This window comes from Lynx rufus, unplaced genomic scaffold, assembly GCF_022079265.1.
Source record: "Lynx rufus isolate CCGP_SWC_20201006 ecotype Redwood Valley unplaced genomic scaffold, mLynRuf1.p SCAF_9, whole genome shotgun sequence".
Taxonomy (NCBI): Eukaryota; Metazoa; Chordata; class Mammalia; order Carnivora; family Felidae; genus Lynx; species Lynx rufus.
This window is the reverse complement of record NW_025814897.1, coordinates 8,571,310-8,585,211: the sequence shown is the minus strand read 5'-3', so window position 1 is coordinate 8,585,211 and position 13,902 is coordinate 8,571,310. Positions and strand designations below refer to the sequence as shown.

General features: G+C 45.8%; 1 protein-coding gene across 1 annotated transcript in view; it reads right to left on the bottom strand.

Moving 5' to 3' along the window:
• Window positions 1-273: 273 nt before the first annotated feature.
• The window catches only part of ZC3H12C (zinc finger CCCH-type containing 12C), an 87,425-nt gene continuing 73,796 nt past the window's right edge, over window positions 274-13,902 (bottom strand). Inside the window, exons 4-6 of the mRNA XM_047071158.1 lie at window positions 10,511-10,745; window positions 8,554-8,660; window positions 274-7,449 (exon numbers count right to left, since the gene is read on the bottom strand). Coding sequence (XP_046927114.1) covers window positions 6,053-7,449; window positions 8,554-8,660; window positions 10,511-10,745 — 1,739 coding nt within the window. The 3' untranslated portion in view covers window positions 274-6,052. The remainder of the gene's footprint in view (window positions 7,450-8,553; window positions 8,661-10,510; window positions 10,746-13,902) is intronic.

Genomic DNA, 13,902 nt, shown 5'->3' with positions numbered 1-13,902 from the left:
AGACAGCTGAGGCTGGGAATAGCCTAGACAGGCAATTGCTAAAATGGTAGGGAAGGGCCACTGGGTCTCTGTGGCCTTGAATTGCAATTTTCACAGGCATTAATTTGGCTCCACTGCACCGATAAGGGGCTGGTGGGTGTCCTGTGGAACACCCCCGTTACCGCCGCCGAATGTCGGCAGGCCAAGGGACAAGAGAAAGATGCTCTGATTTCTTTAGCATCTGTGCCTCTGCAGGAGGTCCGTTTCCTTGTGAAACAAAAACAAACCACCATAAAAAAATGAACTTTTTAATGTTTTTTTTTTTTCTCAGTGGCAGAATCACATAGCTGTTTTGATAGGGATTTCCAGTAGGTCTAAAATACTGCTTTTTGGAGTTGTAAAAATTCCAATACAGAAACACACAGAGCAGACATAGGATAAATAGAATCACATCACTTTGTCCAATGGTGGTTCTAAACATTCTTGACTTTATTTTCCTAGAAGAAAAGTCTGAAGGGCTGAATTGGAAATTCTATCGGCACGCGTCTAGGGTTCAGGAAGAACACCACCTCACGGGAGATGAGATCAGTCTCTGGTCACGTACAGCACTACGTTTACATCTCTGAGGAGGTTCGCATGTTTGTGGGTATTTTGTGTTGGCTAGGAAACATAAGTTAAAAAAAAAAAAAACGAAGAAAATCTAAAACCTAAACCGTTTAAAAAAAACAAGCCACTGCTTTTCAAGGTCTTTTTCCCTAAAGACATAAGCTGCTTTACGAGAGGGGTCAAAAGCTTTAATGGACAGCAAACAATTGGTTATTCTTTTGAAATACCTAGACAGACGACTGGCAGATTGGATATGTGGTTGAAAAGTGGAACTTTAAAATTTTCTAAAACTAAATGAAGACGTGCACCAAATTCTCCAAAAATTTTTAACTGCCAAATGGTCAAAACCTTAAATTGTTTTTACATCTTAGAGGCTACGGACCTTAGGGAAAAAGCTACTCCTAGCACATAACCGTGTTATTGTAAGGGAAGCAAAAAGCAGGGGAGCGGATGACCTTAAAGGGCCAGGGGAAGTGACCGTTTTAAACAGTGGATGCGGTCAAGAGCTAGAGGTGTGTTGCAATTTTAAAATAAAGTAACTAAACTGGAAGGTGGTGTTCCACCCCATTTACTGTTGCCGGCGAAACGGTGTGAAAATGTGACCACCACCGATGACAGTGCTGTGAGCGAACGTGCCCGACCGTGTGTGGTGCCGACGGACTTAAAATCACACGTGACCGTGTTCAGACTATTCACCAAGGACAGTCCTAAGGTGTCTCAAGAAGCTACACTAAAGATCTGGACAGAGAGAGCAGGGATACACTTGGATTCTTGTAAAGAGAGCCACAATACAGCAAATGCACTCACATTATCGCTACAGTTACACTGGTCACAATTTAAATCTTACAGAATAAAGCTATATAGTATGTGAAATTACAGTATGTTTATCTTCTTTAAAACCACTTTTAAAGAAGGGCACATCTGTCGTCTTTTTTTTTTTTTTTTTTTAGAAGTCAAAAAACCAGCAGAAAAACAGAACGGATAAATGCAGTCTTTAAAATATTTTGTGGCTAATTACATGCTGACTTTCAAAATACAACAGAATTTTTGGTCCGTGAGGCCCTTAAAACACAAAATGTAGGTAAGGTGTTCCCATTTATCAATAGAAATACAAAGTTCGTGAAAAAAATTGGATACTTAGTAAAATATCTGTTGACCAAATGCTTTCTTTGTGTGCGGTTCAACGTTAAGAAATGTCGCTAATATAGAATGGGTGTGACTGGATAAGAAAGATGCTTTAATAGGACAGGCTCAAAATCTTCTTTTGAAAGCCATCAACAGCATCAACTGAGATGCGGTTCTCACTTCTACGTTAACAGGGATCAGAACTTACTGCTTCATAGGCCCGTTTTTCTCCCTCTGGGACAGAGATGAACAGACTGGCCTAAGTCAGGTTCCGTTGCTACACAGCCACACGGCTCGTTGACGTTCCTGTCTGTGGCTGCTTTCATGCTCTAAGTGCAGAGGTGAGTAGTTTATACAGAGGGTAAGATTCTCGAACTCTGACTTAGTTACTGTCTGATCCTTTACAGAAAACGCCTGTCAACCTCTGCCCGAGGGAGTTGCCCAGACCAATCAAAAATAACGCAGAGAGTTCTCTACTTTTCTTAACTCTGCTTTCTCTTATTCTCATGCACGTGTGCAGTTCATGTATTTTACGCTTCATTTGACTGGCTGGTGTATACCTAGGAAGCTCATCTTATATAAGGAAGTCGGACAGCAAAAATGAGAACGACAACCAAATATACCTTAGGGTCAGTGCCATTAAATTGGGGGAAAAACAGCTCGAGAGTTTTCAAAACACACACACCTCTGTACCCAGAGGCACCCTCTAACCTATCACAAACTAACAGCTACGACATAATCAAAGTATATTTGCTTTATAAATATATTACTGTCCATATACATAGATACATCCATAAAAGACATGTTAAATAATTATCTGTATAATCAATACTACTTTGTGTGTGTGTGTGTGTGTGTGTGTGTGTTTTAAAATTACACACTCTATTAAAATTATCAAAATAACTCTTTAAAAATACCAGGAATAAAACCATTGAAGAGTTGCTTTCCATTCAAGTGGTTCTAAATCTTATCATTGGTCATCCAGACTCCAGGCTTGGTCGTCCGCAACTCAGAAACATACATAGTTCAACGAAGGGAAAGTTAGCCGAAAGCCCACCACCCTCCTGTTTTTAATACTTGATAACAAATATGTATGCATGTGTGTATATATACATAGAAAACCGCGCTTATTAGTTATATTACATATTCTCATAAAGGAAATTTCATAAAAGCACAAAGTTCAAGTTTCTACCAGTATCAAACATTTTATACTGGTGTGCATTTCATTCAATGTTGAGGTCAATGACAAACTCTATCAGGATACAGAGATCATCAACAGACTGAAAACTGACATTATCACGTGCAAGAAAGGAGGAAATAGTGACGGCCAGTAACTGGCCAGCTGGGTGCTACTCCCTCTGTACTAAGACACAGAGACAAGGAACCGGCTAATGACTGTGCAAAGTACCGTCAACTGTCAGTTACTCGGGGCAGAAGATTCCAATCTGAATTCGTTCTCTTCTCTCAGCTGACCACTTGGGGCAGTTTTCCTACTACCTCCCTCCCTTTCCAGTTATTTATTAGCAAGTCTGGTGAAAGACAGGATTAAGGTGAAAGTTTTGGCGACAATGAAGGTTTGGGATCAGCTACGGGTTTAATTGAATGATGGATCCTTTTACTTATTGCTTTAGATCATCAAGAATTCGCTGTATCTAAAGTCTGCCAACCATCTCATTCTTAAGCTCTGAAAGCCACATGGGTGTCAAAACAAAACCAAAACAAAAAGGAGGGGGGGACAAATTGTCCTCTTAAGAAAACTGCTATTTCTTAACTCACAGTGAATTACACTGAAGGATTTCAGTGTGAGTCGTTCAGAGCTAGTCACTTCAGGACAAGTGCTCACAAGCTACAACTACTTTTCCTTAATCTAGAAGCCAGGAAGCAATGACAGACGGCTACAAACGGTGAGCAGGCCACGTGAAAAGTAGGACCTACATTTCACCGAAGACCTCATTTCAATAAATGCAGTAAAGTGTGGCAGAATCTTCAGCTAACGGAAATGCTAAGACTAAGAAAATGGAAGCAAAACCTAGAATTTACAAACGCTTGCACGCTTACGAGAAACAAAACAAAACAAAAAAGGCCTAGCACAGGACTACAGTAAAAGGTACTCCACACTCGTAACCCTATTTTTGGCACTCATTTAGCCTCTACACTGAAACTTGTTCTACAGATAGTTGACCGACGGAATCGAGGAGAACGGAGTCACGAGTGAGCAGGGTCGCGCTCAGACACCCCTCGGAATGGCAGGTGTGGCACCGTCCGCACGGTTTCCGGGCACAGACGAGGGCCACCCTCACCTCAAAAACAACAGCAATAATTATGTAGAACGCCACTTTCCTGAATTAAGTTTGCTGAACACGGTTCAGATTATTGGATATGTCAATATGCACAATGCCTTTTAGAAGCATTTACTGTGTACCCGATTCCTACTCGATGTGACACACAGTGTCACACAAGTAGTGAAAATGTTATCCTAGTCAAAGGTGCTCGGACGTTATTTTCAGGCAGCATTTTACCTTTATTTTTTTAAGTTCTCACTAGGTAAGTTTTAGGAGAAAGAAAATGCCAATAAGTGTATTTAATATATTTTAATGTATTATATAAAACTAACACAGACACTTTTATTTACCTAAATTGTTACTTTTTATGCTCTACCCTAGTCTAGACCTCAATTTTACTTTAAAATTTTGTATTTAAATAAGGGATAAAATGTTGCCCAAAAGTCTAATCATAGTTACACATTGGTGTGTTCACTAGATCTACAAATCAAAATAGTTCTTAGAGTTAAAAAGATACAATTTGTATCAACAGTAAAAGGTACTTTCTGGCTTTTCAGGGCTTTACTTCAAACTGTGGCATGTAGGGTAATCAGAAGGACCAGGGCCTCGAGGCAGAGATCAGAGGAGTCTGTCACAGGAAGAAAATTTCAGAGCCTGGAGGCAACAGTGGAGGTCGTGACAACCCCCCCGCCGTCCGCCCCCGCGTGCGAGGTCCGCCCTTTAAAGACAAACATGAATTCGCATCTAGCAAAACCCATGACTTGGAAACCAGAAATATCCCTTACTAATACTAGAACAGACTTTAGTCTGTAGCTAAAACTACACTATTTGTGGCAAGAATCTGGCCTTAATAATATAACAAGCCCCCCCCCCCAAAAAAAAACTACCTCCAGGAAAATGGGAAATATACACTATCTTACAAACGTTTTAAGTTACCATTTACAAGTCCACCACCACCACCTTCCCTCTAGTGCAGTACCAGTCAGCTTTGCATATGCTCAACACACAACCCCCCCCCAGGCCAGCCTTGATAAATAGCGGGAAAGCTAAAGAGTATCTTAAATATAAAAGTTGCATTGAGAATAATTAGATTCATTAAAAACAGGCAGGTATTGTGAAAGGGTGATTTTATCCAGTCTTGTTGTGCCCCCAAAAGAAAAAGACAAACACATTAAAAATACAGGTGAAGGAGGATCTGGGAATTCAATTCCGTTTCTACCGTCTAGAAGCACATCATAGCTGGGTCACACAGCTCTACGCTGGAGCACACGCGGCTTTTGCCTTATTGGGTAAGAAAAATAGTAATAAAATGGAAACCATTTTTTCCATTGATTGCATCTGCTTTCCTTTAAATCAACCATATTAAATTAACTCATTACTTAACAGAAAAAAAAATCCGAACAAAACTAGAACAATGAAAAGTGCCATATTGTAAATCATTCTAATATATAGACGGTTACCCATTTCAACATAAACTGGTAACTTCCGTTTTGTTTCAAATATAAAGTCAGTGCGGTAGTATATCTTTGTTTCTATAAATAATGATTCTAGCACAAAGAAGCCCACTTTCCCCAAATAAAAATAACTTAAAAAGCTGTAAAAGATTCCAATGAAGCTTGGCTTGAAAAAATAGTTGGCTAGGGTCTAGTCAAATGTTCAACGTTCTGAAGGTATCGTAATTGCTCGCGATCGATAGACAAACACCAAGTTAAGAAAACACGAAACAAGGATAAAAAGTGCTGCATATAAACCCCTGATGCACCAAAGAGGAATATCAAAGATCACAGAGACATCTAAGAAATCAAACTGGAAAAATCTCCAGCCGAGGAGAGAGCTTTAAAAAGGAAATGTTAAAAAAAAAAGTTTCCATGTAAAGCAATCCCGTGATATTTCCACTAGGTGGGGCGATACATACAGATTCCATGATACAGTACTTCACAGAAATGGATACTATAGAACCTCCTTGCCGAGAAGGAGATCACATGTGCTATTGTAGCAAACCTCCCTCAGCGTTTGAGCTGAACAAAAAACTACTAAACACCACAAAGATGCATCGTCTCTCAATAACCCAGCTGGGACTTCTCCACCAGAATGGCTGCGGCGAGCTGCTGGGCGTCTGTCATGTGAGGGTTCCGTTTCATGACCGTCCTCACGAGGTCGGGCGGGAAGATGTTGCACAGGTTGACGTAGACCTTCTCCCGGCTGTCCTGGTACCTGGGGGGCTCCGCGGGCGGCCCGCAGTAGGGGACGCGCCAGGCGGGCTCCTGCTGCTCGGGGAGGCTCTGGAAGGTGAACTGCTCGTAGCAGGGCTGCGTGGAGCTGTCCGGCAAGGAGTAAGTCTGCCGGTAGCCGTACGCGTCCACCCCGTAGCCGGGCCGCTCCCAGCCCCCCGGCCCCTCCGGGTGCGAGTAAGGCTTCCGCTGGCGGGAGGGAGAGCCGTCGTAGAGCCGGGAGTCGGAGATGCTGTCGATCCGGGTGGCCACCAGGGCGCGCCCCAGGTGCGGCGCCTTGGAGTGGGCGGAGCCGGGCGGCGAGGGGTAGTCGCCGGGGCAGCTGGCCCGGGCCCCCACGGCGGGGTGCTGCAGGTGCACGGCCAGGTGCGGGAGAGGCGCCTTGGGGTGGTACTTTGGTTCTTCGTGACTGTAACTCTGCACTCGGGTCACGGGCTCGTGGAAGTTCTGCAGGAAGGGCTGGGAATTAAGGCGGCTGTGCGGGTGCACGTGCTGACACTTGAGGCTCTCCTCCAGCTGGGGGTCGGGAGAGCTGACGTACGGGCGGTCGCCGTAGCCCACGTACGAGTCGCCGCTCCCGCAGCTCACGCTCCCTTCGCTGCTGCAGTCGGAAGCCACGGAGCTCACCCTGTAGTCCGTGTCCAAGGAGAAACGGCGCTCGGGGCTGCGCGGGCCGGACACGCTCAGGTTCGAGTAGGCGTTCAGCATGGAGTAATACCCGATGTCCACAGGCGAGTCGCATTTGGGGTACTGTTCGTAAGGCATGGGCGTGCCGTGATTTTTGGTTGCCATCAACATCGGAGGATACTGCCCCTGGGGTCTTTGATCCTGAGGTGGGAAGTGAACTCCGGATGGAAGGCCGTTGCTTAAAGACGTAGCGCTTTGGGGTTTTGCGGTGGCAGTCGCCGGGATACTAACTAAAGAGGGGACGGACCTGGTTTCCAATTTGTTTTTGGTGGGCAGCTTTTCCTCGAGGTCCTGGTAGACTTGAGTCCTGATGCTGGGGTCCGACTGCCTCTTGGGAGCGCCTCGTTTGACATCCGAGGCGCTGTCCGCTTTAGTGCTGCAGGGGACGCTGTTGCTTTTCACCAGCCCGCCTTCGTTCGCCGTTTTGGCCGCCGTGTTTCTGGACATGGCCCGGAGTTCGTCAGCCACCGACCGCTGCGGCTGGCTGCCCCTCTCGGGATGGTAGTATTTGCACTTGTGGCCATAGGTGCACTTCTTCCCTGTGGACAGGAGAGCTAGTCAGGCAAAGGAGCACGCCGCCTGCCCCCGGCCCCTGAGCCTGGCGCTGCTGCTGGACCCCGGGTAGGAAACACAGGCGGCGCGGCGGTTCGCGGGGCGGCCCCTCTGCTCCTTACTTGGGAGAAGGGCCGCCTTTCAGTGGTTCCCGCCTCGGTCCTAGCGAGTGGCTTCCAGAGTCCCCAACCCCCTCCCTCCCTGCCCATTCTCCTCGGGACGGGACGGCTTCCCCATCAGGCAGGACGTGGTTTCCAAGAGCAAACCACACCGCGGGAATGCGAGAAACCCAGGCCGATCTGACGCGCACGTGGATGGAAGAAACCCCACGTTTTGAGCCGCCTGACGACTAACTTCACGTAGCACTGGCTGAGTTTTTGGAACCGTGTTTAAACTCTGGGAAGGGCATCTGCACTGAATCCAAACAGGTCAAAATGACGAATTTTTCAGCGCTAACGCGTTTCCTTAAATTTAATTACAATCACAAGAACCGCACACTATGCCGTCTGAAATTTAAAATATTTAAAAAAAATTTTTTTTAACGTTTATTTATTTTTGAGACAGAGACAGAGCATGAACGGGGGGAGGATCAGAGAGAGAGAGGGACACACAGAATCTGAAGTAGGCTCCAGGCTCCAAGCTGTCAGCCCAGAGCCCGACGTGGGGCTCGAACTCACGGACCGCGAGATTGTGACCTGAGCCGAGGTCGGACGCCCAACGGCCTGAGCCAGCCAGGCGCCCCTGAAATTTAAAATATTTTTATTAACAGTAGTTTAGCAACATATTGTGCACTAAAGGTGTATGTTAGGGCACCTGAACGGCTCAGTCGGTTAGATGTCCGACTCTTGATTTTGGTCCAGGTCATGATCTCGCGGTTGGTGAGACTGAGCCCCGCGTTGGGCTCTGCACTGACAGCACGGAGCCTGCTTGAGATTCTCTCCCCGTCCCTCTCCCTCTCATGCCCGGTCTGTCTCTCTGTCTCTCTTTCTCTCTCTTTCTCTCTCTCTCTCAAAAAAAACAAAACAAAACAAAAAAACCACACACACACAAAACCCCCCCAAAAAGGCATAAATACTTATAAAGAAAATTACCATATGGACAAGGCTGCTTTTTGTGCTCAGGAACAATAGGTTTCTTCCTCAGAAAATTATCGAGGCTTGGGCCGTGTCTGCCAAGGGGGTCGTCTGGAGGCATGAACCTGTCAAGGACAGAACAGAAAAGATACCTAATTAGAAGGCTGATCATTTAATTCTAAAGACAGAAGGTCGACATTGATTCACTCTAAGGTATGTGTAAAATTTTAATTTTAATTTATCGTCAAATTGGCTAACATACAGAGTATACAGTGTGCTCTTGGTTTTGGGGGTAGATTCCCGTGATTTGTCATTTACAATCCAATATTTTGATTCCACGTGTATGGGATAAAAAAAATCAGTACACGAAACTTTTTTAATGAAAACAAAATGTGTCAAGCCAAATTTGTATTTGCTGTAATTCAAGTAAGTTTTGAGCCTTGCGTGTCCTCGTTAATTCTTTCTTCCTGTCAGTCTTGGGATTTTGTAAGGGCTTCAGAAAACGACACCCTGAAGTTTTAGGAGGGCTTCATGACCCTCGACCTGGTGCGGTAGTAAGAGGGGAAGGTGGGGGGGATGATGGGAAGATGTGATACCCACCACACCCCGGTCCGTGTACCACGCCCGATGCTGGGCGTACCCCCCTTCCTCTTCTTCCTGATCGCGAGACCTTGAAGTATGAGCTCCATTTTGCAGATTAATACACTTTCCTAAGGGAGGTTTTTGACCTGAGTTCACATGGCACAGTCAGGGTTCCATGTTTAACCCCCCAGTCCATTCTCTTTGCCTCTTAGCGGAGACAGAAAAAATCTCATGGATGCAAGATTTCAGGGCACACACAGCACCACAAAAGGAAGTTACACCACGAGAGTTGTGCTAATTATGTCACTGAAGTTCAAATGAGCCAAGCAGTTACCCATAATATGTGAATAATGTCGTATGAACTCTTAAGAGAGTGTCCACGTGGCCGGGTAAGAACACTTAGCGGATAAGTGTTTACTATTAGCCAAACCAATATGGCAAAATTATTAAAAATAGAAGAGGTGCAAAATCCTGTAACCTTAATACAATTATTTTCCCCTTATGTGTTGCATTTTAGTTGTTTCTGTATGCAAACACATCTCACAAACACAAATATAGTTTTGTGCTTTGTCTTCTTAACAAATATATTTCCGTTCCTTAAGAGTCTCCGTAATCACAATGCTGAAGGGCTGAAGGATATTCCACGAGATGGAATATTCCAGCGACTGAACTGGTTGCTCTGTTGTACCTTTAGCTGCCTCTGAATTCTTGAGTTTATAAATACAGAAATGAGCATCTCTGGTCTTTTCCCCTTAGTATGTAAATTCCAAGAAATGAGATGGTTGAGTTGAGAGGGTGTACGTATTTTCAAGGCTTCTGCTAACCAAACCGAATTGCCTATCAGTTTCACTACATGTTTAACAGCGTAAAGCACGTGCAAAAATATTTTTGTGAATTAAATGGGCAAAAAATATGTTCTTGATAGATTTGGTTTGCATTTTTGATTATCAACAGGTGAACTTTCCCCACATATTTGTAAATATTTCTCAGGAGACCTGCTTTTACGTCATCTGTCCGTTTCTCAACTTAATCATGCATTTAACAAATGTATTTGAAAAATATTTAAGCTATGAATGCTTTAAGTAGATTTTGGAAGGCAGTGTTTTGGAGGTCAATATGTTCGAGATCTGCTTTCTCTGAAGATGGACACTGTCCCTGTCAGTGATGACAGACTTGCTCTGTGCGTGTTTTATAGGGCACGACCTGTTGCTCACACACGGCCTCCAGAGGCAGGACTCTGTGGTTTTCCTGACTCCCACTGAGGATTAGAGGGGAAATTGGGGGGTGGGGTGGGGGGGGGGGTGGGGGGGGGCGCTCCAGGAGCGGCCGCCAGGGCGGTGTGTTTTCAGGGAATTTCAGGGAAGCAGGGAAGTAAGGGAAGGGTCTTGCTTACTTGTCATTGACAAACGAGTACATTAACAACCGCTCATCGATGAATTTCTTCCACTCTGGTTTTTCATTGGCCAGGTCCCTGTAGTTGTCATTGGACACGATGACCCCGTCCGACTCGAAAGCCAGCTTCACGATGAACCTGTCATCATAGCACACCACTCGCCTCCCCTGCACTCGCCTGGAGGGCGTGAACACCAGGATCTTCTCCTTCTCTAATTTGCGCAGGATTTCTTGATCTGCAGGAACAATCAGGGTGAGATTTCAGGAATGAGCACGTACCTAACACACAGGGCTATTTTTGTGCAACGTGAGCTTTTAAAATAGGAAATGGGTTTATGTAATCATTAAAAAATTTTTTTAACGTTTATTTTTGGGACCGAGACAGAGTATGAGTGGGGGAGGGACAGAGAGACGGAGACACAGAATCCAAAGCAGGCTCCAGGCTCTGAGCTGTCAGCACAGAGCCCGATGCGGGGCTTGAACCCAAGAATTGTGAGACCATGACCTGAGGTCGGACACTCAGCTGACTGAGCCATCCGGGTGCCCCGTAAGTCGTCACTTAATTAGGATAATCTGCACTGTGTGGACAGAACTTACTTGTATCTCCCTGTATTTGTCCCTCAGGGTTGCAAGGCTTGAAAAAGAGCCCAAAAAAGTGAGCTTAAAACGGTTTAAAACTTGGAAAGAATAAAGCTTAATGACAATGTGCTGGGCTGTCTGCTACTACAGAAGGTTTTGCTGGAGAGCTGGGGCCCCGGGCTGTGACAGGCACTTGGCTTCTCTCACACTCGTGCTGCCCGCTATTCTGACAAAGCAGCTCTGCAACCGAGTCCCCCCCCCCACCCCGGCCTAGCCCTCCCCCCCACGAGTCTGTTGGTTTGTAGTTTTGTCTTCTAAGCAGTGGGACTAAGTGGGACAGTCTGAGAAGCTTTAGAAGTAGCAGAGGCAGCAAGGGGGAGGGTCTCAGGCAGAAGGCTCACAGAGGAGGCAGGAGTCAGAGCTGTGGTTACAGACGTGGCCACTACATGTCTCGCGTCTTTTCCTGTGAAACGTGTGGCAACAAATGACGACAGCCTCACAGGGGCTGGACCGAATGAGAAGAGATCAGAAGTGATTCCAGGCGAGGGGCGCCCAGGGGGCTCAGTCAGTTAAGTGACGGACTTCGGCTCAGGTCATGATCTCACGGTTCGTGAGTTTGAGCCCCGTGTCAGGCTCTGAGCTGGAGCCTGCTTCAGATTCTGTGTCTCCCTCTTTCTCTCTCTGCCCCTCCCCAGCTGACACTGTTTCTCTCTCTCTCTCTCAAAAATAAACATAAAAAAAAAAAAAAAGGATTTTAGGGGAGAGCTGCCATAGAAAAAGAACAGGTAGAGGAAAGCTCCCAACGTCTTGCGTTGGAACATTCTTACGGCCCTTTGTAATGGACCCGTGTAGTGGTTTTTTTTTTTTTTTAAAAGGTGCCAGAGTTCATATTGTGATTCGTGATAAAGATTCTCCCCCAACCATCCCTTCTTTCTACTTTTGCTCTCACACTTCGTGTCTTCCCACCATTGTTTGTACTGGCACAGAGTCATGAGGTCATGACTTTTTTTTTTTTAAGGCTACTTCTCCATGTTTATTAACTGGAATGGCTAATTTAAAAAAAAAAATCGCTCTCTCCAGCGACTGATGACGGCTGTGCTATGATACCACGCTATGGTATGTGAAGCATCAACCGCCACCAGCATTAAGAAGGACCTCTCTTCGGGAAGCCATCAGTCACTGGAGGAACATGCAAACCAAGTAAGCAAAGGCTGGAATTGCCACAACAGAAGGATGAGCAGGGGACCCGGGAGGAGGGAACACAAGAGCCATTAGGGGTCTGCTGGCTCTGACGCTGGCATACGGATTTCAATGACGTTCCTGACATGAGATCACCGAGACCAGAACGTTGGTGTAGAAAAGCGGCAGAACAGAAGTGGTGGAAACGGGGGTGTTCTCATCAGCGAATCATGGGTAAATCTCAGGTTCTGGCACCTTCTGTATCCGGCAGTCATATCTTATTGAGCCGGAGAGGCAGTCGGTCGGGTGGGAGAAGTCAGTGAGTCAGTGAGTTGTCATGTGGCAAAGCACTCAGCACAGTGCCTGGCGAGTTCTCAATAAACACCGTTCTTCAACTTAATTTGAGATAAAAATCACAGAAAACCAATACAAAATCAGAAGCCTGGTCTCGACTATAGCATTTATCCTACTCTAATTATTTGTGCTTCCCTGATACAAGAGACGTGGTGCCTGCCCTCAGAACGTTTATGGCCACGGCCTTCGGCACGGTAGCAGATACTCCGTAAGTGTCTGCAGAATGAAGACATGAATCACTCTAGAGATGCATATTCTGGGGTCCTCCAGGTTCCTGACTGTGTTCATGAATAACCCATGGTACTTGATCTGTGGGAGTGTTTCCTCACACGTGGTATGCCACGAAGCGACTGAAGAAACCAGTGTGGTGGCCTAACGGTCATCTTGCTTAATCTCCTTTTTCTGTAATAGCTAATGAGGTAAAAAGGACACTGATTAGGAAAAGAAATCCGACCTTAAATAAATACGGGTTCAGTATGGTTAGTAGGTTTAAGTGGCTCTCAGATTCCTCACACAGTCCCTGATACATAGCTTGGTGCCTGGGAAGTAAGTGTTAACTTGCCGGAAGGCTGGCAGACACACTAGTCTAAATCTTTAGGTGACAACTTGCAAGATTTGTCATGTTTTTAAGACGGTGAAAAAATAACGGACTGTTGACCAGGTATGACCTGGTTACAGGTTTCAGAACGATGTCCCTGAGGGAGAAAACCCCTAACGACCTTTAAGCGACCCCTGAACAGCACAGGACTTAGGGTACTTGCTGACCCCAGACGCGGTCGAAAATCCACGTAACCTTGGACTCCCTCAAACATGACTACTGTAGGCCAGTCGACACGTATTTTCTTTGTTGTGTGTATCATACGCTGTATTCTTCAAGTAAGCCACAGTGAAGACGGTCCCGTGAGAATTACAAGACCGTATTGTAAAAGGTCGGCTTCGGAGTGGACCGGCGCAGCTCAAACCGTGCCGGTCAAGGGTCCGCCGTAGTTGGCGTGCATTTTACAAAGTCAGCCGCAGCCTGAGGTGTTCCGGAGGCTTGGCAGGCTGGCCTCCTCAACCCAGCCACTCTCCCCCTCCCTGTGGTCGTTCCCCCTTCTTCTTGGGCTCATGTTCCTTTCGTGCTCAAGCTTTCCAGGCATTGACATGTTTCAATATGTTTTCTTTTTCCATTTAGCTTTCCCCCAATCACTGAAGTATTACAAGTTCCTTGAGCAAAATGAGGAAAGGTAAAGGGAAATACTAAGAAGCGGGGAGAAACAAAACCTCACGAAGTCATGACGC